Genomic DNA, 22,837 nt, shown 5'->3' with positions numbered 1-22,837 from the left:
TTAAAACCAAACTGCCAGATTAACTTTATTTACAAATACACAAACTTCAGAACTATTGTTCTGAAAGCAAAAGGACCACAGGCCCCAAAAACAGACCATCACCCATTTGATGAGTACTATAAGAACTGTTGCAAATGCTATGTACGCTCCTGCTCCTTCCCAGCCCTTTAGTTAGGGATCACACCTGACAATACAAATTCCCTGTAGTAACCTCTGGATGATCTTGCATCCTCCAGCAAGAGAGAAGCTGTAGGCTGCACTGAACACTCATTATGCTCTTGGCCCAGCACAGCTCTGCTCTGTTCAAATAGTTCTCATCTAATGGAGATTTGATGATTATCAGGAGTACAGATCTTTTACCAGAGAAGCTGATACACAATCTTCTCCAGATAGGAGGAGAGATATTTTACAAGGGATAGATAAAAAGTGAGGAGTCTAAAAAGAAAAAGAAAAATCCCAACTTCACTCCAATATGACACCTCAAAGCCAATTGCCTCAATATCCTATGCCAAAATGAGGTGCTGCTGCTTTGCTTTTCTACTTCTCCTTCCCATTACCAAGTCAAGAGCAAACCCCTATCACAGGGCTCTCATATGTATTCCCCATTCAATCATGAAACTGCCATGGTGTAGTGGGGTTGTACTCTCCCATACCAGCTGATGTTTTCTGAATTGAATTCTAGGATTCAGAAGCTAAAATCATCCCTGGTTTAAAAAAGAAATCACCTCATATCACTAGCTTTAAGTTAGTTTTTCTTTGCCTCTGCTTCTGCAATAGGCCAGGAAACCTGAATGTGATATGGCTCTAGCTCTTCTGGAGTGACGTAGTCTGGAGCATTGCCCATCAGGTCCCGTCCCCTGAAGGATTTGGGAAAAGCGATGACATCTCGGATATTTGGAGCACCAATGATGAGAGAGATCAGCCTGTCAAGTCCTGGAAGCAGACAACAAATTAGTAAACCACTCAAGTTATGGCCTTTTATTACTTCCTTTCATTCAGAAAATCAGGAAGATGAAAGTAAATAGTATTACTGGGCTTGAACATTAAAACAGAAGTAGATAAGGGAGAAAGTTAATCTCAACCAGTAAGCAAACAGACTTGCCAAGATAGCAACAAAACTTAGCAAAATAAAGTTTTCAATGTTACAAGAAATTTTGCAAAACACCAAGGATTGTAAGATAGAGATAGTTTCTTTGCAGAGAGCACATAACAATGCAGGGCAGGTAAACAGCAGGAATATTGTCATGGCTCGACTGAACTGGTCAAACAAAATTCTTGGCTAAGAAGAGTTACAACAATGAGGAGGAATTCAGGAAGAGCACGACCTTCTGAGTGACAGGATGAAGGGAAATTACGGAGCAATTACAGGTTAAAAGGCTACTTTAAAAAAAACCACACACACAAATTTGCACGATTCTAGGAGAAAAACACAACATTGTTGTAATGCTGCACACAGCACTGTAATGACTTCAGAGGATGCCACAACAGCTTAAACAAATACTGCTCTCCTTCCTCTCCTTCTGACTATGGGGTCTACCTCCCCCCTGTGTTGGTGTAAGTATTCATCAGCCCATGTGGAGCCAGATCAGGGAGCTAATCCACCAGAAAAACATTGTCCTTCTTTAGGAGGACTTGTTTACTGCTAATTTAGCTCTCTGAATCAGTGAATGAAACAAAACAGGAAGGGCCTGTGAGACTGTGAAACAGAGGGTGAGATTGTGGCAGTGACCCAGCATGTGCAAAGTACAATGCTATCCTAGGCCTCTGTGCATGCAGTAGGTAGGGATCTATTCTAGCTGCGTAAGCGGGAGAATAAAGACAACTCAATCTTTATGAACAAGCTGTTTGTAGAACGCAGACGAAGACTGTCCTTAAAGCCACCATCACCTGATACAGTCCTTGTGTAAGAAATAAACTACATTACCACCCTGGGGAGGGATTCCAAACCATTCTGCACTTGGTGATGAGAGCTCCGCTTCTTTCCATAAAGCAGCTACAGAGACTGTATACACCCACAAAGCCTTACCAGGCTGGTCATGTGAAACAGCAACACCAGAACAGCTCTCTCTCTCAGGAGGAGACAAGGCTCTTGCTACCAAACATGAGGCTTTTTGCTGAAGTCTACTATATCAAAACAAAGTCAGAAGACACCTGCATTCTGCAGAGCTACAGAGCACCTACCTAAAGCGATTCCTCCATGAGGAGGAGCTCCAAACTCCAAAGCATCAAGCAGATGGGAAAGCACTTCAGAGTCCTCCTGCAAAGTTACATAAGAAGGGTCACTGAAAAAACAATGCTTCTCCTTCTAGTCATCCATCTCTCAGGGCTAGGTTTCTTTAGCTGAGCAGCACACCTATGTTTCTTACTGGATTTTAAATGACTATTTAAATGAAATACTCTTTCACATCTCCAAGTGAATGTAGATGACATCTATAGGCTGTTACCTTCAGCACTTTCTCAAGCACAAAACGCTGTAGCTCTGCATTATGAATTCGGATAGAGCCACCTCCAACTTCATTGCCATTTAGCACAAGGTCATAGTGCTGACTACGGACCTGGGGAAAAAAATGAGCAAGCAGCTTAGCAAGCCCTGGCTGCATTTACTGCCAACCTGCACAAACAAAACAAAGCACTGGGAATGAGCACACGACATACAACAACACAGCTTTCTCAACAGAGCCCTGTGCATTCACAGAAATTTGGTAAGAGATTCAAAGCACAAAAGAGGAGAAAATTTTCTACCTAATTTCACTAAGGGCAGCAAATTTCACTAAGTCTCCTCCACATACTGTTTTCCTGCTGCCCCAAAGTATTCCAGCCCTGACAACATCCAGTCCTAAAAACATCCAGCCCCAGCAGGGCTGCAGCTCTGAAATATTCAAGGAGGCACAAACGTAAAAAAATCACGTGGGCACATCCTCTATAGCCTCTGTTGTGACTTTCTCATTACAATTTGAAGAGAAGCTTGCACCCAGTCTGAATTCAGGATCTGACCCCAAGTCCCAGTGTAACAAGTTCCCAGTTCTGTACCAGTGCTGCCAGGGGAATAGGTTGCTGCTTAGAGCACCTCAGGGTGGCATGTAGCTTAACAAAACAGAGCAGCACACATCCTCATGCAAAGTTGGTAAGAACCTGAAGCAATGCGGTCAGAATATAAAACTCATTTTAAGCAATTGTTTTCTATAAGCCCCTATTGTTAGTGGCTCACCTAGAGTAACCTGGGAGCATGTCTTCCAAGAAGATATAAATATACAGTAAATTCCATGACACCATGTCTTTTTATAGTAACAAGAGCTGCTACTTCCCCATTTTTCCAAGACACACAGCTGTAAAAGAGCCAGTATAGAGGCCAAAAGTTTCAGTTACCTTTGTGGGATCAGAATAGAGGAGGCTCGTATCTGCAGGATGAGGTGCAGTGAAAGGATGATGAGCAGATTCCAGTTCAGTAGGATTCTCTTCCTTGGGGAGAAAAAGTGGGAAATCTACCACCCACAGAAAATGAAAAGCTGTAGGATCACGAAGTAACAGGCCAGCCGCCTCCAGGAGGTCAGCACTCTCCAACCGTAAGCTTCCTAATGTAGAGCACTGTGAAAGAGAAGAGAAAGAATGAGAAGGGTCAAATTAATGCCAGCAACTCAGGGAAGTCACAGGCCATGGAAAAAACTTTTCCATAACAGCAGCATCACAGACAGCATCAGTCGCTCTGTTGCCTTAAATACACTTTTGCCTTGTCTCCTAAAAGACATCACCTTTCTGCTGATGCAGCAGCAGCTCCAGAGTTTGGACAGATCATTAGAACCCTACAAAGAAATGCCAAATAAGGAGATAGAAAATCCATTTTTCTCCCCCAGAAGTTCCATCCTCACAGAACTTACACTGATCAAGGCACTACACAAATGTGGATTAACTGTGAAAGAGCCTCACTGTACAGAGAAATAAAGACACAGAAAGAATGACACACTATTTTGGCTATCATGCAAAGCGTGACACCTTGTCATAAGCCAAAGCTTGGACAGCAATGTCTACACGGAGACACAGAAAGACAGAGAAAGGTAGAGACAATCTCCCATTACATCTGCTAGTAATGAGCTGTGCTTCCCTCTCCCCATCTGCTTATATGAGACAGTTTCCTAGCTGACTTTGTTTTTTAACCTTTGTTGGGTGTTTAAAGAAAAGATTAAGATGAGGTGAGAGAAAACAAGGCACTGATGTGATGTTTTATAATCCAGCCTTCATTTCAGCTATGATATCTTCCCAAAATTTGACCAGAGGAAGTAGAAGCAATAGGTACACTTCATACCTGATTTGTTGTTACTACAGCTAGAGATCAAGTAACATTACAATTAGATGAAGTCTTTTTAATGATGAGATGACTCAAGGTAAGGCCAGATAAAGTCAGCAGCAACATTCAGCTCTCAGCCACCCAGAAAAACATCCTACCACTTGCTTGTGTTCTCCAGCTGCCAGTAGGACCACGTCATCCACCTGCATCTTTAGTACTTGGATGAGCTCTGACTGCTGCTCCTGGTCAAGAAACTTTGTAAGCAGAGATTTCAAGCTTCCATCAGGCCTGCAGATAACGTCCACAATTTCCTAATGCAGGAAACCAGTAAAGACAAGGAACATGTTCAGTTCAGTGCTGCCCTCTCTCGACTTGAAGCATGATATGTTCAGGCAACGGCTCTCAGCAGAAGAGCTTTAATAAAAACTGCTCTTCTACCTTCTTCTGCCTGCAATTGCATAACATTTGATTCAGCCTGTCCTTCACTCTTTCCAAAGCTTCAGTGTTTGTCTCACCTGGTTAAACTGAGATCTTGCAGCCTCCTTTAATGACTCAAAATCTTTATTTTTAAGATATCTCTGGGGAAAGAGCAAGATAAGAGACATTAAACATCAGCAAAATCTGTGAAAAGCCAGGCCATAATTCAAATCTACTAACTCAGCTGTTTCCAAACTTCTAAAGCTTTGTTTCTAACACAAGATGGCTGTGGAATAGGAAAAGGCTGTAGCACTAGACTGCAGCTGGGTTTTCTCCAAAGGTTCCTTTCAGCAAGAGGCCCTTCTAGGTAGTACATTTAAATGCAGGTTTTTTCCCTGCCCACAGATCAGACATAGCTGGTCAGCAGAGTCAGATCATGCCAACTAATTGCTTCCAGCATGCAGGTTACAGAGCAGGACAGTAATCACATTGTTGATGTGGAGGGCATAGCTCAAACTGGAGGAGCAAGAGAAAAAAAAAACAAGCTGACCTTCAGATGCAGAGAAATGCAGTAGGTTTGAGGTCCTGCAACAAGATCTTGAGTATATGACCATTCTAATAGAGAGCTAAAGATCTCACTTTCGTTTTGCTCAAATGCACAGCTTAGTGCCCTCTCATGGGAAGCCAAAAACTTGCATTTTCTGCCAGAATTACAGCAATCAGAGAAACCATGGCCAGAAAGTCCTGCTCCCCAAATAAAACATAAAACATAGTGCTCAGTGGAATCTTGGTTCCATATTGCACATGCTGCAAAGATGCCCAGAGCGAGAATTCAATATGCTTCCCTGTCAAAATACATGGATGCTGTCAAATAAGCTTATAGATCCAGATCTATCAAGGCGCTGAGCCTTGGATTTGGTCTCTGACATTCTCATTACAAGAAACAACTCGTGTCCATAGAAGTGAAAAACAAATGTGAGTGGCAAGCTGATCTTTCTCTCATGAGTCCAGAAAAGAGCTGTGCCATACTTGGCACTTTTTCAGTATCTTGCCACTGGGCACAATTTATTATTCAGATGCAAAACACAAGCCATCCCTGATGAAAGCAAACTGAAGCCCAAGAGGCCTCCAAGAACCTTGCAACTCTGTTCTCTTGCTGGCCTTACAGAGGACAATATATTCTATCACCTAATCTTCCCTGTTCTCCTCTTCTAACATCCCCTCTTCTGACAGCAAGGACATTTCCACACCAAGAAAGAGGAATTCAAATTGTTATTTTATTCTTTTTACATAAATCATAAGGCATAACTAAAAATTTCACTTACCACCCCCTGAGGGATACAAATGGCTTTGACAGTGCCGTGTGGGTAACTGAGCGCATTCTGCATAAAGTGAATGCCCAAACTTCGTGAAAAATCACTGATATCCACTATCTGAGTGGAAAAAAAGCAGAGGAAAAAAAGTCGTAGTGGTAGGAATACAACACAAAATCCTACACCTTTGTCTTAACTCCTTCAGCATCACTGCTCAGGACAACACTTCCACGCTCAAAGAAATCACAGGATTCATATAAAGAATGAATGAGCCCAAGCTGGAATAACCATTATATCTTCAGAGCATTGAAAGGCAGGCAGGCCCAAACAAATCAGAGAAGCCTGTCTCATGAAGTATGCTCCCTAGGAGCAGCATGCATTGGGGCAAAATGTACAAAAATGCTTAAGGTATCTGTGGATGCCTCATGGGCTTCTGCTCCTAACAGTCAAAATTATTTGCTTCCTAACACTAAATTATATTTAAAAAGTTCTAAGATGATCCATTTTCCCACAACCATGTATCAAATCCTTCTATTTTCTAACATATGAATATCTGTACAAAGCAGCAATGACAGGAAAAATAAGTTGGGTATGTTACAGCATTAAGAACCCCAGTTGACCACAGCATGTAGATATTATTTAAACACAAATATTCAGAAACACTAATAGAAAGGAGGAGAAAATCTGCAAGTTTCCAAGGGGCAATTCCTCACCTTCATGCCAAAGCGAGTGTCAGGTTTATCGGTCCCATAGTCAGCCAGTGCCTCCTCATATGTCATGGAAGGGAAAGGAGTGGTAATGCGGCCTCTCTCCTCAGGCCAGGAATACTGCAGGAGGCCTTCTATTAGTCTCTGAATTCCACTTTGATCTACAAATGACATCTCTATATCGATCTTAAAATATAAAACAAAGAGGAGCATTCCATTTTAGCTACAGCTTTTGCCTCTGCACAGCTACTTGCAGAAATTCAACTCTAAAGCAAGCACAAAAGGAAATAACACACTACACTGAATCAGAGCATGATTACATCACGCAGAGGGTTTGTGCTTGTGATCTCCCTACAGCCTTATGACACAGGCAACCATCTCCCCAGAATCCCCAGGAGGTAACGACAAGGACAGAGAGGGAAAAAGCCTTGAAAAGGCCAAGCTAACTCTGTCTGGGATCTCAGGACTTGGAAGGGGATGACCAGCTCAGCAGGACAGGCACAGATGCACATCATCAAGCAGCCACTGCTGCAATACAATCCTCACAGCTGCTGATGAGCATCTGAGACTGTACAGTCAGCCAAGGACAGAAGCCACTCTGTGCATGTCCCATACCAGCTGCAAAGGGCTGATGCCTGTGAAACACTCAAACAACATTCTCCCCACAAGCAACACCAGGGCTAACTGAAACTAGTCCCTCAGAAGGGAAAACTACTACAGGTTGTGTGGGGTGATGAGGAAGGTGAAAGGAGGTATAAGCTGGTTACCTGAGTGAATTCAGGCTGTCTGTCAGGCCTTGAACCTTCATCTCGATAGCAGCGAGCAACCTGAAAATACCTGCAATAGCGCTCTTAATCAGATAGGAATTTGCAGTAGCCTAAATTAAAGTGCAGCTATAGAACTGATTATTTGAAGCGGGGTGGGGGGAAGCAAGGGCATGCTCTGTTCCCTTCGCAGTGGGTGGTCACAGCTCTGGTTGTTCCCATCCCCCCAAAGCATGAAAGTTAGAATGGAAGTAACAGCACCAGCAGCATGTGACAAGCTATTAGGTGAGCTGTGCCTTGACAGGGTATAAACAACCCCTTTTCTCAACTTTACCTCAGGTCTGGACTTTACTGTGGGCCAATCAAAACTCATAGTTTGGACTCAGACTGCAGTTCACTGCAGTTCATGAACAGCTCAATCTCTGGGGCCAGCTTCAATTTTATTTGGGGAAATAAACCCAGTTAAAAGTTTTGTACCACAGATTCTGAATACAGGTTCTCCCTGTTCTAATAATGTTCAACTGCACAAATTCATCTCAGTTCTATAGGTTACTGCTGGTGAGGCTTCTACCATCCACTTGATTTTCTACCCTTCAGGCAGTCTGTCCCTGCAAAGCTTCTTCCTACATCTGTGCTTAAGATTAGGTTTACATTTAAAACAATAGTGAAGATTTCAACCATCAAAAAGAGATACAATTCCACTTATCAGGAGGCATTACTGCTAAAAGGCCTGACTTAGCTGAAAAATTCTAAGCATTTAAGGATCCCTCTTTAAATCACAAAACACTTAGCAAGTTCTTGAGGGAAGTCTCTAAAACCTCATGGATCAAAGCAAACCTCAGACCAGACACATAACAGAAGCCCAAGAAACCCTTACCTGTCCAGACCTCCAACCATGAGGAGCTGCTTGAACTGCTGAGGACTCTGCGGCAAAGAGTAGAACTTCCCCACTTCCCTCGAGGGCACAAGGAATTCTTTTGCCCCCTAGCATTGTGAAGAGAAAAGCTTACAAAGATCAGCAAATAATCAGTCTAAACTCCCAAAAGAGGAAAAAGTGATAGGCTTATACTGCAGCATAGGAGATGGAGGCTAGACATTTGGGAACAGCCCCCAGGTATAATGGCAGTGATGCACTGCAACGGACTGCTTAGAGCAGACACGGGGAATCCTATCCTACGGGACAAGTACATGTTAACATCTGTCTACAATAATTTAGAAAGCAAGACCTTGTGTTGGGGACGGCCAAAATTAGCTCTCAAGATCATCTCCAGTCCTATTTCTTAGGGTAAAATATAAAAGTCATATTATGGAACCAGCTAGCATTAGAAATACAGATCTGGTCCAAAGCCTTCTTAAGTCACCTTCAAACCTTCCATCCAAAGCAAAGTCCCTCAGATCAGCTCTCCGTGAACCAGAACAGCACTTCCAGTCTTATATAAAACCAGGATCAAGCTAAAAAAGCTTGTGTTTATTAGGCAGAGGCGACTGTCAGCAGTTATTAAAAATCACACCTCTCCCTACAGTACAAGAGACCTGACCTGAATAGACCTAGCACACAAGATCTGCTGCTTTACAAAAGTGTGATTGGATTTTAGGCCATTTTCCCCGCTCCCAGCTTTCATAAGATTCAGCTTTCTCTTATCCTGTCCTTTCTTGCTCAGAATGTTACAAGAATGTAGACGCAGAAAGACAAAAGTATCAAGTTTAGCATTGATAAGAAATAGATTTTAAAGCAAGAAGTTTAGTGAACATCTAAACTACAGAAGAATCATTTCCTACAATCGCCTCACCTGGCAATTCATACAAGTGCTTCAAACAGAGCATTCTATGACATTTTTCCTCCCACAGATTTTGCCTGATAACATGAGGTCACACTACAACCTTTCCCTACACTCTAGGTATTTCACTGGTTGCCATCTTTCAAAAAACATTTAGGGATTTCTTGTCTTCAAAACCTTTGCCCTTGTGTTTAATTTGAGGGAATTTACAAAGGGATTTAAAAGCTCAGGAGAAGGAGAGTGGAACTGGATAGCCTTGTTTCCACAGCAGGCAAGCTAAGCTCTATAAAATTCAGCAGCTGTGTTTTAGTTCTGCATCTCTATTTTAAAACTTGTGACAAGCAAAATTTCGGGTAAATCTGGCAGCAGTTTGGACTCGGTCCTTTTGCTCAAATCAGCAGTTGACTTGACTGCATTTGGGTTTCTTTAGATTCTGCAAAGGAGTCATTCTATTTATTTCAATCAGTCTGCTGCTTATGCTTTATAAAAGCATTTCAGCTGCTTGGTCACTTGTACCAAGGCTGTGCCACAGAGAACTATGGTATTACTAAGTATGGAGGAGAAAGAGGATAATACAGTTGACCTCCTCACTGCTGTAACAGAACCGCACCCCTAAATAGCCTTTACTTCCACACGTCATTCATCAGATTTACAGGCCAAAAATCTTTTTCAGCAGGACAGACCCTATTCCCTCTGTGCAGTTCCACCATGTGACAGCATTCTGTAGAAATGAAAAAAAAAAAAAAAAAAAAAAAAAAAAACTCTGAAATGTGAAAGGTGACACAGGTTTCACTGTGAACTGGTGCAGGTTACACACTTAGCAGCAGGAAGAAGGAATAGCAACCATTAAGAGAAGACAGAACAGCTCCCCACTTTACCATACTGTAGCCTAGGTAATCCTCCTGGCTGCTCATCTACTGCAACCTCGGCTGACTGTCCCCTCAGCAGATCTGTAACGCTGACTTCACAACACAAACCTCATACCTGCTCTGCATAAGTTCCCTCTGGGCCTATGCCCAACAGCCTCCTTCTGGGAGAGGAACGTTATGTGCAGTATCACTGTTTCATCTACAGACACGTTTAGCAAACATGGGCTTTTCTAAGCATCAGGGAGCTAACTGCTCATAGCTCTTTTCCTTCCTGCCCCTTGATGTAGGTGCACTGGAAGAAAGGTCAGCCCAGTGTTTCCTCACGTGACCCAACCTGAGTTGTAGAAACAGGCTATAGTGGTTAGAAATGAGGAGGCTGAGAGGCCTTTTGCAACATCGGATAAAAAGACATTGCTGTAATCATCATTCTTGAAATCTAGGTCCACTTCTGCTTCACTAGCTCTTTACACTCTACCTTGCCTCTGCAAGATGCAGGTTTTAATCTTAGCGTCACATTCCAGGCCTAGCAATGAATGCAGCAGCAGCTTGCTCAGCTGAGGGCTGGAAACACCTGACATGTAAAGAAGTCTCTTCTACAGAAAAAAAATAACATCAAGACTGAAAAGACTGCTGTTCTCTGTCAGAGGGAGGATAGAGAAGTATTCTCCAGAGAGAAACTAAAGAGTTGAGGAGAATTTCTGAGCTCTCCTCTCAAAGAACAAAGAAAAATGACAATGATAAAGACACTCTGAACAGTATATATACTTCCTGATCTATAAGTCAGTTTTTACACCTCTTCTACAAGAATCATTGGCCGCCTTCTGCTCACCTGGACAAGAGAAGGCTGCAAGACCAAAGAATCACTGAACTTTCCAGCAGTAGAAGTCAGTTCAGCAATTAAGGTGTAATACAGCAAATATAATGATCATAAAATGGCACAATCCTTTCAGAACTCTAGAAACTGCATAAAACTTTGTATTTGTTTTCAAAAACAGGCCCTTTTCAGTGCTTGATTCCAAGCCCTTTCAAGGTAGTTACAACCTTCAACAAACTTTGCAAAAGACCTTCCTTCACCAACTTTTGCTCTTACCACAGGCGTATTTCTATTGCTGAACAAAACCTAGTACCTACATTTTGGACCCTTCTGCAGCAAGTAGGTTAGATGCCTACAGCACTTAAATAACCTGACATAAGCATCTGCTATACAAGCAGGGTGAACTTTGTCATTATTGGCAGAACGGACCCTCATACTGGGCAATCAAAGCCTCAGACAGAGCTATTTCACAGAACTAAATTTGCAGAAATTCAAGAATAACATCACAACCTAAAAGTAGAAGAGGAAAATACCTATAGCCTCTGCATAAAAAAATCTCGTTGATAAGAAAATGGCTGTTTGTGCAGGACATTTTAACAATCTTATTAACCAACTTGGTCTGAAATATCCTTCAGCTCTTGCTCAGTGAAACACGGCATTACAATATATATCTATCATGGTTAAATACCTATCATGGATGGCATAAGAACTGTGTGTCAAGCTAGGAAAAGTACATATTCTTGCAACAGCAATTCCTGGGCCATAGCTCTCTTCTCTATGATTAATTTTACAATGAAATGAAGAATAAATTCAGAAATTAAAACACCTTGAGTAGAGGCACTGCAGTGACCTACCAGTTAAGCAATAAGTGCTAAGGAAACAGTGTTAGAGGAAGATTTTTGCTTTTATCTGGCTCTCCCAACGTGTGACTCATGTTCAGCATGCTCTTTACAAGACAGAAGCTTTATTCTTTTATAGTTTCAAAGGATTCAAAGTTAAGATACAAGATACCACCTCTTCCCATTCAGCCTCTCAACTTTCAAAAGGATCAACATAGCATATCAGAAATTTCAAGTGAGCTCTTTACAACAGCAATGAAAGCAAAGTGGCAAACAAAGATAAAATAACTAAGTGCCTGCGCAATTGCAGGTGGCTAGAACGCATTTATTTCTGACAGCATGCATACATACCCCTGGGGTTCTCTTAAAGAGCGTTGGTGTTTCTACATCCACAAACCCTGAGGAACAAACACATGCCTCAGACACAGGGTACAGTGAGAAAGGGAACAGAACCAGCATGACAAAAGGAGGCCACAGCAGGGTTAGTCAGGTCAAGAGGTAATTTAGCACACTAGATAACCTTGCCAAAAACTATGGACTTCCATTTCTAAGCATAACTTGTGCAATGACAGACTTAAAGGGTCTGAGCTCCCCCTAAGACCTGCCAGAATTGTTGATAACACTACATTCCATATAGGCTGAGAAATTATTAATTCACTATCAATTTTAAACTAGGTTGCAGTTTTCAAAAAAAGACTTCCTGATTTTAAGATACGTACAAGCCCTATGAGAAATCTGTCCCTTTAACGTGCCCTGAGTTGGGTGATCAAAAGAGGGAAGCCACCTGCAGAAAGCCTTTGCTTTTAGACATAATTCATTTTAAGCAACTGGTCTATGGAATGCTCTGAGATTTCAATACGCTTTGTCCTCAGGACTGCTAACATCCCTCTGGAGTCCCCAGTGTAAGCAGACACATCCTTACTGAGACCAGTTTGGAGTAGCAGGTTGGCTGGCAATCTCTCCCAGTAGCAGGAAAGAGAAGAAAGGAAGACTAAAATGTTGTTTGCTACATACTACTCTTCAAGCACTTCTCTTACCATGGAGATTACAGAGGTATTCTCGCATCTTCATCACTATCTGTGATCTCAACCGCAGGTTATATTGTAACTGAAAGCTGCGCAAGTCCAAGTAGCGATACTGCATGCGTAAGGCCTCTGATTTCTAGAGGTAAGAGACAATTAGGATTAAAAGCCAAAATTCAAATTGTATGTCTAATGAGGCTATTCCTAAAGCCACAGGAGAAAAGAGGGAAGCTCAAAAGAGAACACTCTCTATTGCCATGACCTACCCACAGCCTATACAAAGAAGCATCAGGCATAAGAACATACCAACACATGACAATTACTGCATAATTTTTTTTGTTTTCAAAAACAGGCCCTTTTCAGCGCTTGATTCCAAGCCCTTTCAAGGTAGTTACAACCTTCAATAGACTTTGCAAAAGACCTTCCTTCACCATCTTTTGCATGATTTCTTTGAAGCCTTTGAAGAAATGAATTCTATAGCTGGAGCTGTCTCAATAAAGCTCTGGATTTCAGCTCTCCATATTCTCAGTCCACTGAATAGACTGTAGCAATCCTCCTCAAAAGTAACAAGTAGAGGAGTGCTGTAATACATAGATCTAAAGGAATGACCAAATGGTGATATATCTTTATTACATGCAGAGGAAACTACAGTACTGCAGATAGTGGGAATTGTCCAGAACCTGTAACACGGAAGCCACAGAACCCAGGTCCCCTGACTGCAACATCTATAGATCAGTCGTATTTTTAACAGCACAGAGAAGATCTTTAATTAACAGTGATTCTCCCCTACCCACCCATAACATGAGCTCTTCACTAGAACCAGTCTTCTACAAGATTGTGTACTTAGAGATCTCTCCAAAAATAAATAAATACTGTTTAGCTACCTGTCCAGATATGATTAAGTGCCCTTGCCTTAAAACACATCAGTGCACTGGCATGTTCTTTTTCACAGTATCAAAAAACCTAGCATAGCCTGCATTTCTTCCATTCTTCCCTTCACCATCTATTCTTACAGTGATATTTTAAAACTCTGTGCACTGGAATCATTCAAGCCTTGTTTTCTGCTTAACTATAAATAGAAATATATCCTCACAGCTAACAATAAGCACATCCTGTGGTAAATACCACTCTTTCCCCAAAGCAAAGCTGGAAGAACAAGGTGAAGCTGCCACAGAAGTTTTGCTGTCCCCCTAGGTAAATCCTAAATTTACTGAAAAGCCACTGCTTTGCTACATGAGAAGAACACAGTAACCTTGATAAAATCCTTGATTTCAAAAGGTAGCTTCTTGCAGGAGTTTAGGACCTCTGCAGTCTCCACCTTCACTTCAATGTCCCCTGTTGGCATTTTCTGCAGCAAAAAAGTAAAAGAAATTAGATTCAAAGCTTAGGGAAAGCAATTGGGCACAAATCCTTTATATATTAGCAGGATAAAGAAATCCATGTTTCTATCTTCCCTGACCTCTAACACAGCACAATTCAGAGAACTTCTATCAAGGACAGATTTCTCCTAGATATCTCTCTTGTTTCAGACAAGAGAGAAGTCACCTGACTGAAAATGAAGTGTTCTTTTCCAATAGCATACACATCCCTACAAAAAATAAAATTGCTTTTACTTTGCCCTCACCTTGCATGACAGGCTGAGAACCGAGGAAGTCAGACCCAGATCCTATTAGTGCACAGGTATTTGAATAGAAGAGTAGTTCCATTAGCTTGAATGAAACTGCACAGTATAAATGAAATATTGCATTAGCAGTATTTCAAGCAGTCTTTAATAAAAGGGAAAAAGGCAATTTATGAGGAAGAGCAATGCCTGTACGATACCAATTCTGGTAACTAGCTGTCTTTTTCTTAAATACTGAGGGACAGCAGACCTTTTCCCTGAGTGAATTATGCCACAGTGAAGTTCACTCAATGTCACAGAACTCTTTCTATTTACCAGAAGAAAGTATATACAAGTTTTTAACACAATGATAATAGATTAAAAGAAATAAGTGAACCTTCAAATTAACATCCTCTGTGGCTATTTATAGTGATCAGAGTGAAAAATTATGGCCATAAATCCAGGGTTCTCTTTCCAGTTCTGCTAATGATAAGGCAAGTATTTAGTATCTGTTTTCTATACCATAAGAACAGTAAGATCTAGTCTGAGTGAGAGACAGGCCATCACATACTGTGGAAAATAAAAAGGCAAAACATATTTTTAGGAAAAAGAAATTGTATTAACTACACTTTGAAAGACTGAAAAAGCAAATGGTTCCCACTATCCTTTCAAAGCATTGCAGCACATTTTAATGCATGTAATGTGCTTTGAAATTCTCATAAGTTACATGTCGCAGCAGTTATTACTGCCTCACATCATTTGAGGATGGACTGTAACACACCTCAGAGAACAAAACTGCCAGTGGCAAAGCTGTGACACACACAAGCCACAATCCCACATGCCATGCACTTTCCCAAAATCAATGCCACACACCACCAAGATACCTCAAAGTCCTCACCGGATTCTCCTGCCCTGGGGGCCGAAGGGATACAATCCCAGTCACTCGCACAACAGATTCTAGTGGAGCACTGGTCAAGAGCTTCTTCACATGGGAACATGCCTGCAAGAAGATGCTAAAAATCTCAGAGAAACTCAAAGAACAGTGCAGATGCACCACGCTCAACGGCCTCATTTGTTAATGGCCTCTCTGAATTGGCAATCACTCTTTATAAATCAAAGAAAATAATATTAATAATATTAATATTTCTAATGCAATGTCACATCAGGGCTCTCATCGTAATAAGTAGTCTGCTTGTAAGTCAGAGCCCACAGTCTGACAAAATACACTTAATGTCTCCTGGACACAGCCTATCATAGGAGAAAAAACTAAAAAAAAAAAAGAAAAAAAAACTAAACATTCATCTTTTGGCAGTACTTACCTCATCCTGTGGGATGATGATCTGGGTCAGTCCTTGGAAATCTCTCAAAACCAGAAAGAGGCCCTGTCTGATCCATGAAGAAAACCAAAAGAAAAAAATATTTTTTCAAGGATTCAGCCATTTTCTGTTTTTTAAGACAAAGTACACACCAACAAGCTACTTTCCACACTTTGGAACTAATACCTCAAAGCATTTTCAAAGTCAACACATGCACAGGTATTACTTTTCCCACATCTAATTCAGAATCTAATCTGAACAATTTGTTTCAGATTTTGTTGAGCCACATACCAACAATGTACAAATAACCCACAGAGGCATCATTTGAATTTGAACATCAATCTCTATAAAAGAGAAATTCTGAAACTATGAAAATTCCAGAGATTCCCTGTACAACAAGGAGTACAACAATCTCATTACAATAATTGTAAGTCTGTTTCATGCAACTCCATCCACAGCTGTTCCAAAATGAGAGGCTCAGATCTGCTAATAAAATCTGCGAAGGCCTGCAGAAGCCGGCTGGATAAAGAACAGCAGCTCCCTGGGCTTTAAAATGCAAAAGGCTACTTTTGATGCAAAATAATTTCATCAAAGTTACAGGACCTACTTCTAATTTACAAGCATACACTCAGAACCAAAACATTTAAGAGTATAATGCACACTATATGCAGACACACTTTTTTACTCTAGACTTACAGAAGTATAAAATCTTTTAAGAATTATTATATTGTGTCACCTATAGCAAAGTGTTAGGATTAACACCCTATTTCATCCCCTATTTGCTAGTTGGGTTTTGCTTTCTCTTCTTGATCATTATATGCTTACTTCTAATATACATTATCAGGTGAAGACACAACAAACATCTTTGCTTAACACTTAAGGAATTTGTATGAAAGAAACTACTTGCTCACAGCTGTTCAAAAACAGCTATAAATATGACATCATTTACTTCCTCCCCTATAGAACATGAGCGGTAATATTTAGCTGCTTTATAAGGGTGGAATGAAGAACAATTAACATTCATAGCAAACTTCAAGATTTTAAATATTAACTTGTCATAAGTCTCAAGCACATCACTCGTTAATGCCTCAAAAGTGACAACCCCAGAAGATGAAGGGGTAACTCGCGCCACAAGAGCTGCCTGAGCAGCAGAGCTGCGCCGGATCGGACACCCAGCCTCCCCCCCTTTTCCCCCCCCGGGCACCCAGCCTCCCCCCCCCCTTTTCCCCCCCGGGCACCCAGCCTCCCCCCCCCCTTTTCCCCCCCGGGCACCCAGCCTCCCCCCCCCCCTTTTCCCCCCCCGGGCACCCAGCCTCCCCCCCCCCTTTTCCCCCCCGGGCACCCAGCCTCCCCCCCCTTTACCCCCCCGGGCACCCAGCCTCCCCCCCCCCTTTCCCCCCCCGGGCACCCAGCCTCCCCCTCCCCTTTCCCCCCCCGGGCACCCAGCCTCCCCCCCCTTTTCCCCCCCCGGGCACCCAGCCTCCCCCCCCCCTTTTCCCCCCCGGGCACCCAGCCTCCCCCCCCCCTTTCCCCCCCGGGCACCCAGCCTCCCCCCCCTTTACCCCCCCGGGCACCCAGCCTCCCCCCCCCCTTTACCCCCCCGGGCACCCAGCCTCCCCCCCCCCTTTTCCCCCCCGGGCACCCAGCCTCCCCCCCTTTTCCCCCCCCGGGCACCCAGCCTCCCCCCCCCCCTTTTCCCCCCCGGGCACCCAGCCTCCCCCCCCCCCTTTTCCCCCCCGGGCACCCAGCCTCCCCCCCCCCCTTTTCCCCCCCGGGCACCCAGCCTCCCCCCCCCCCCTTTTCCCCCCCGGGCACCCAGCCTCCCCCCCCCCCCTTTTCCCCCCCGGGCACCCAGCCTCCCCCCCCCCTTTTCCCCCCCGGGCACCCAGCCTCCCCCCCCCTTTTCCCCCCCGGGCACCCAGCCTCCCCCCCCCCTTTTCCCCCCCGGGCACCCAGCCTCCCCCCCCCTTTTCCCCCCCGGGCACCCAGCCTCCCCCTTTTCCCCCCCGGGGTCGCCTCTACCTTCGGTACTGGATCCACCCGCACAGCGCGACCTTTCGGCCCACGTGAGCAGAGCGCAGCTCCCCGCAGGTGTTGGTCCGAGCGGCGAAGCTGTTGACGTCTTGAATAAATAAAAAGACAATAAAAATCTCAAAGTTATTGTCTTTATTAAAAAAAAAAAAAAAAAAAAGCAAATATAAACGAGATAAGGCCCTGTTTTTTTTTCCAGAAACCTCAATGTAACTCAGGCACCCCCCTAAAAAAAGATGGACACGCACATGCACACGCCGACGTGCGTGTATGTGCATACAGGCACACACACGCGCGCGTGCACACGTACACACACAAAAACACGCGCGCGCGGACGCCGCGCGGCCTCCCAGAAGATTTCCGCGCGAGGGAAGGGGCAGCCGCAGCCGCCCCGAGGGGCGCCGGCAGCTCCGCGAGCCCGGGCGAAGGCCCCGCTCTCACCTGCGGCTCCGCGGGCCGAGCGCAGCCCCGCGCCGCTCCCCAGGCGCCGCTGCGCCGCCGCCGCCCGCCGCAGGGCCCCACAGAGCGGCCGCAGCAGCAGCATGGCGGGGCCGCCGGAAGCGGCGCGCCGCCCACAAGGGAAAAAGGCCCCGCGCGGCGCTTCCGCCCGCGACAGAAATGGCCGCCGGGGCGGGGCGGGGCCGCCGCGGGGGCTCACGGGAAGGGGATTCGAACGGCGCCCGGCGGCGGGCGGCGCCTCGGCCATGGAGTCGGAGGCGGCGGCGCGGACGCTGCCCAGCGCCGGGCGCCTCTCCGGCGCCGCGCGGCTGTCGCGGGGGCCGCTCTTCGGGCGGCCGCGCGGGCGCCTCGGGCCTGGCTCCGGCCTGCCGCCGCCGCCCTGCCAGGTGAGGAGGAGCCGCCGCCGGGGGGGCCCGCGCTGCCCGCGCCGCCGCGGCGGCTCGGAGCGCGGCCCGCCGCCCGCCGCGCGGCCCTCACCGTCCCGCTTCTCCGTTCGCAGGGAGACGCGGCCCCCCGGGACACGGCGTTCCTGCTGCGCAAGCAGTGGGCCTTGTACAGCGTGACGCCCCTGTACAAGTTCTCGAGCGCGGAGCTGAGGGAGTACGCGAGGCTGCTGGGCGCCTTCGTGGCCGCCGAGAGGCGGAAGGGCGCAGCCGTGCAAGTCGGGGCGGACGCGGACATCAGGGTGACCTTCTCCAGCCTCCCCGCGCTGCGGGGCAGCGGCCGGGACCAGGCCGCCGTGCTCGTGCAGGTGACGGCCGCTCCTGCTAGCCGGGCTGACGCGGGCGGGGAGACGGGGGTCTTGCCAGTTGCTGGCAAAATACCCCATCTCTGACAAAAAGAGCAAGCTTTTAAACCTTAGCAGCATGCAAAAATTATTACATTGCCCTTTGAGACTTAACAAAAGTAGGTCCAGACTCTCTTTAACTCAATGTAGCACAACTCATAACTAATGGATGTGCTCAACTGCAGTTTTGAGCTCAAATCCTTGATAAGAGCAAGAGTCAATACTCCTGAGCTCTGGTTTTCTAGCTTTGCAGTCAATTCACATTTAAGATCTTAGACGTGTTCTTTAACTTCTTGGATGAGTTATTTAACTTCTTAAAGTTGGTATAATCCTGCCTCCTCACCATAGCTCAAGCCTAATGAGTGTTTCTAAAATGCTTTGTCTCAAGTGAAAGATGCTACTGAAATGCAAAGTTCAGTCTGGCTGTGATTTTAAGTCTTATCGTGGATTTGCTTTTCTGAATTAAGCAGCATAAATGCAGATTTGATGACTGTTCCTAATGAAGTAAGTGCTTTAGCCACTGTTTCAAGAGCAGCACCCAGATCCTTTAGGGATGTAATGGGTAGACTCAATAACTGTCTGAGCTTTCCAGGAACCACTGTTACATGTGAGGTCCCGAGAAGAACCTTCTACTGTATCTGCTGTACAAAATACTAAATTTGCACTCTAGCTATCATTTAAACATTTCCTCTTTTCCCCATCCCAGCTTTCTTCAAGATCATCGGTTTCCCAAAAAAGTTCAGAAGAGAAGCTGATGTGGTCGGGCTGGTTCTGTTGTGTGTCTGGAGATGATCTTTTAGAGAATGTGCCGGAGGACTTCACTTGTTTGCCTTTGTTTCTGGCTAACGGCGCGGAGAGTTACGTGGCCATTGTTGGCAGCTGGTTTCAGAAGACTTTTGACTGCCGCTTCCGCCGTTTAGCCATCAGCCCCCTCAATCTCACTTGGATGGCAGCCATGTGGACTGGATGCAAAGTGGAAAAAAATGCATCTGCAACAGAACTTGTCTTCTCTGTTCCTTGTCTTCCCCAGCCTCTGGATATATCATATGCCATTCACCCTGAAGATGCGAAAGCTCTGTGGGACACAGTACAGAAAACTCCAGGAGAGATCACTCAGGAAGAGGTGGACCTCTTTATGGACTGCCTTTATTCTCACTTTCACAGACACTTTAAGATCCACTTGTCAGCTACAAAACTGGTAAAAGTTTCTACAGCAATTGCCTCAGCACACTGCGATGGGATTATAAAGGTGAGGTTTTAAATAAGCATACTATCCTAACTAACGCCAGCCAAATAAAATAATTCTACCTGACTGGAGAGGCCTTCCTTTTAAGAAGGAAAGCTGCATGTTTCTTGTGCATAATTTCCCACTAAAGGTTGGTTAAAACCTCAGCTTTTACTAGACTTAATTAGTTCTGGAGTTTCAGACAACATGGGGTAATTATCAATACAGTATTTTACTACTGTACTGCAGCAGAACCTAGTAGCCCTGGTCTTGGGCTAGAATTAGATGAACTAGCTTTACTTTTCAGTAAGTAGTACTGAGTTGCAGTTTTCTGCTCTAGCTGGCTGAGTGCTCAGCTGGAATACACATTCAAAGCAAGTGTACTGGTGTTTTCCAGCTAGATTTTTCTTTTGCTAAAACTTTTTCATCAGCTTAGTTTGAATTTTCAAGTCTCCTATGTCATCTTCCCTCCCTTTTTCCTTAAAGCTGGAGGTTTACCTTCCTCCCAGTATAAGAAAAATTTATTATTGCTATGTTATGACCAACCCTTTTTCATCTTAAGTAATGTGACTTCTGTGCTGGTTAAAATTCTGAAAGAAAATCGTTTTTCTGGGAAGCATCTCTTGAGAACAGGACAACTGCAACCAATTAAATGTTGTTCTTAGTATGAAAGGGCTTTTTTTTTAAAAAAAAAAAAAACAGCAGTATATGAAAGTTGCTGAAAACTTGTTATTTAGCAGGTATGTAAATACAAGAAATTCTCAGACTGAATAGGCTTTTTGAAGAAGTATCATTACTCCTCTTGTAGGAATGTCTTCCATAAACTGTGTTATGGCTCTTCCATAACACACATCCTGAGTTCAAGTCGCACTGAATATGGACATTGTTATTCTAGGAAACTGTCCTTGTTGAACTGATGCTCCTAGAGGAGGAGGGGGAGGTAGCTGAAGGAGAAGTGCTCAGATTCCCTCCTTCCAAAAAGCAGCAGTAGAAGCAGGCATCCCAGTGGGGACTATGCTTCACATGGGATGGAAGCAAAGGCCAGAGCACTCCATGAGGAGTAGCATGTAGGCACATGTGCTTTCTCTGTAACTCGAGTCAACATGGTAACAAAGGGAAGCTGACTGATCAAATGGAACACCTGTATTTGCTTTCTCTCCAGTTAAGAAAAAAGAAATTTGACCACTGCAATTTTCTTTGACATATATTCTTGGTTCCTTTACAGTTTCTACAAAGCCAACACCTAATTGGAGTGCTGATGCTACTGACAGAACTAGCAATCTCTCAGATACAGTGAGACTTATTTCAGCTGATCTTCATCCCCCCCCAAGGCTTACTGCTGGAAAACCTAAGCTGGGAAACCTATTGGAAACTTGCTCCTGCAGAACTTTCCTTTCTCGCACACTTGCTGTCTAGAGTCAAACTCCTGCACCCAAACCTGTAGCTAGCATTAATCTACATAATCCTCCACAGGAAAGAAGAAAAGATCTTTTGCTCTAATAGAAAGGCCACAGTCCTAGGAGATAAAACATTGCAAACTGCTGGATGCAACTTAATGATAGATATTTCTGCTGTTGTTTCAAATGGCAATCATTTTTTTCACTAGACAGCCCCTGCTATAGGGCCCTTATTCTTAGCTAGACTTAGTAATACCCTTGGGCCTAAATCTAAATGCCAAGTTAAGCATGCCTGAGAAAGGGATGCAACTTATGAGGCAGAAAAATCCAGGTCTCTAACTTCAATACTGGTAAGGCTTCAAAATCTTACAAGGCCAGCATGTAACAGTAACAAAGTACATCCTCACTCCCCAGTCAGGTTGGGTTTTTTCCTCCAGGGTGGAAAAAAGCATGTAACAAGTGCCTTGTTTCCAGCTCTACTTGTCCTCACAGACATGTTAATGTGTAGAAAATCAAGGGCTGTCTATAAGCTAGGGACTTGGTATGTTTTGCCTGGTGTTTCATCTCCTGCAATGTAATCCTGTAGTCTGGAGAGCTCTGTGTTGAAGCTATGGGTGCTAAAACTTTAGACTAGCTTTCTCCCTGCAGCAGGTAGAGGTTCAGAGCTAGTGCATAGTAATTACCTGTAGCTTAAATGAGCACAGCAGTAGTAGAACGTGGTATATCTTAAGCGCTATAATTTTTGTATTACAGTACTAAATAAAGAAAATATTTGCCTTTTTTGCTGTTACTTTGGTCTTTAGCAAAGTAAAGAAAAATCTGTCTAATGAAACATATACTTGTATTTTGTTTCCTAAACTAGTGATCAGTCACCTATTAAATAATTGTGAGTGGCAAAACTTAGAAAACTAGTCTTAAGAACTTCACTTGTACAGCATCTCCAATGTCTCTGATCAGTTGAGTTTGTGCTATGACCTTCCTCTAAGCAATGATTAAAGTTTTCTGTACCAACCCACCTGACTTGACTTCTTTTAATCACTATCAGTCAAATTTGCTAATACATTCCTCTTCTCTCCCCTGCAACTGAGAAGAACCAGCAATACAAGGATATGAAGGAAGGTAACCACATGCCTAGTTTCTCATCTAATGCCAATAAAGGAAAGCTGTAACAGGAGTGAAATAAAGAATTAGCCAAAAAAATCATGCACTTGCTTTAT

General features: G+C 44.2%; 2 protein-coding genes across 2 annotated transcripts; one reads left to right on the top strand and one right to left on the bottom strand.

Moving 5' to 3' along the window:
• On the bottom strand, nt 1–18,296 carry DARS2 (aspartyl-tRNA synthetase 2, mitochondrial). The gene is made up of 17 exons (XM_062581677.1): nt 18,194–18,296; nt 17,744–17,843; nt 15,725–15,791; nt 15,304–15,405; nt 14,058–14,153; nt 12,821–12,944; nt 12,135–12,181; nt 8,361–8,467; nt 7,487–7,556; nt 6,726–6,905; nt 6,025–6,132; nt 4,798–4,860; nt 4,441–4,593; nt 3,367–3,585; nt 2,445–2,555; nt 2,182–2,257; nt 1–933 (listed from the first exon to the last, which is right to left on the bottom strand). The coding sequence occupies exons 1-17, from the start codon at nt 18,294–18,296 to the stop codon at nt 746–748; spliced, it is 1,914 nt and encodes a 637-aa protein (XP_062437661.1). The 3' UTR covers nt 1–745.
• Nucleotides 18,297–18,456: 160 nt separating this feature from the next.
• CENPL (centromere protein L) lies at nt 18,457–22,635 on the top strand. Its single transcript, XM_062581674.1, has 4 exons — nt 18,457–18,597; nt 18,684–18,962; nt 19,705–20,247; nt 21,449–22,635. The coding sequence occupies exons 1-4, from the start codon at nt 18,457–18,459 to the stop codon at nt 21,518–21,520; spliced, it is 1,035 nt and encodes a 344-aa protein (XP_062437658.1). The 3' UTR covers nt 21,521–22,635.
• The last annotated feature ends 202 nt before the right edge of the window (nt 22,636–22,837 follow it).

The sequence above is a fragment of the Rhea pennata genome, chromosome 8 (assembly GCF_028389875.1).
Source record: "Rhea pennata isolate bPtePen1 chromosome 8, bPtePen1.pri, whole genome shotgun sequence".
NCBI classification, from domain to species: Eukaryota; Metazoa; Chordata; class Aves; order Rheiformes; family Rheidae; genus Rhea; species Rhea pennata.
The sequence above is the reverse complement of the archived record's forward strand: the minus strand, read 5'-3'. Positions and strand labels throughout refer to the sequence as shown.

What these genes read in the sequence shown, in the direction of transcription:
- CENPL (XM_062581674.1), top strand. Translation starts at nt 18,457, where the DNA reads ATGGAGTCGGAGGCGGCGGCGCGGACGCTGCCCAGCGCCGGGCGCCTC. An exon ending in TGCCGCCGCCGCCCTGCCAG is followed by an intron (nt 18,598 to 18,683) that starts GTGAGGAGGAGC and finishes CGCCGCGCGGCC; the next exon opens with CTCACCGTCCCGCTTCTCCG. An exon ending in AGGCCGCCGTGCTCGTGCAG is followed by an intron (nt 18,963 to 19,704) that starts GTGACGGCCGCT and finishes TCCCCATCCCAG; the next exon opens with CTTTCTTCAAGATCATCGGT.
- DARS2 (XM_062581677.1), bottom strand. Translation starts at nt 18,296, where the DNA reads ATGCTGCTGCTGCGGCCGCTCTGTGGGGCCCTGCGGCGGGCGGCGGCG. An exon ending in ACACTCGCTTTGGCATGAAG is followed by an intron (nt 6,133 to 6,725) that starts GTGAGGAATTGC and finishes TTTTCCACTCAG; the next exon opens with ATAGTGGATATCAGTGATTT. An exon ending in TCTATTCTGATCCCACAAAG is followed by an intron (nt 2,556 to 3,366) that starts GTAACTGAAACT and finishes TTTTTTCCCCAG; the next exon opens with GTCCGTAGTCAGCACTATGA.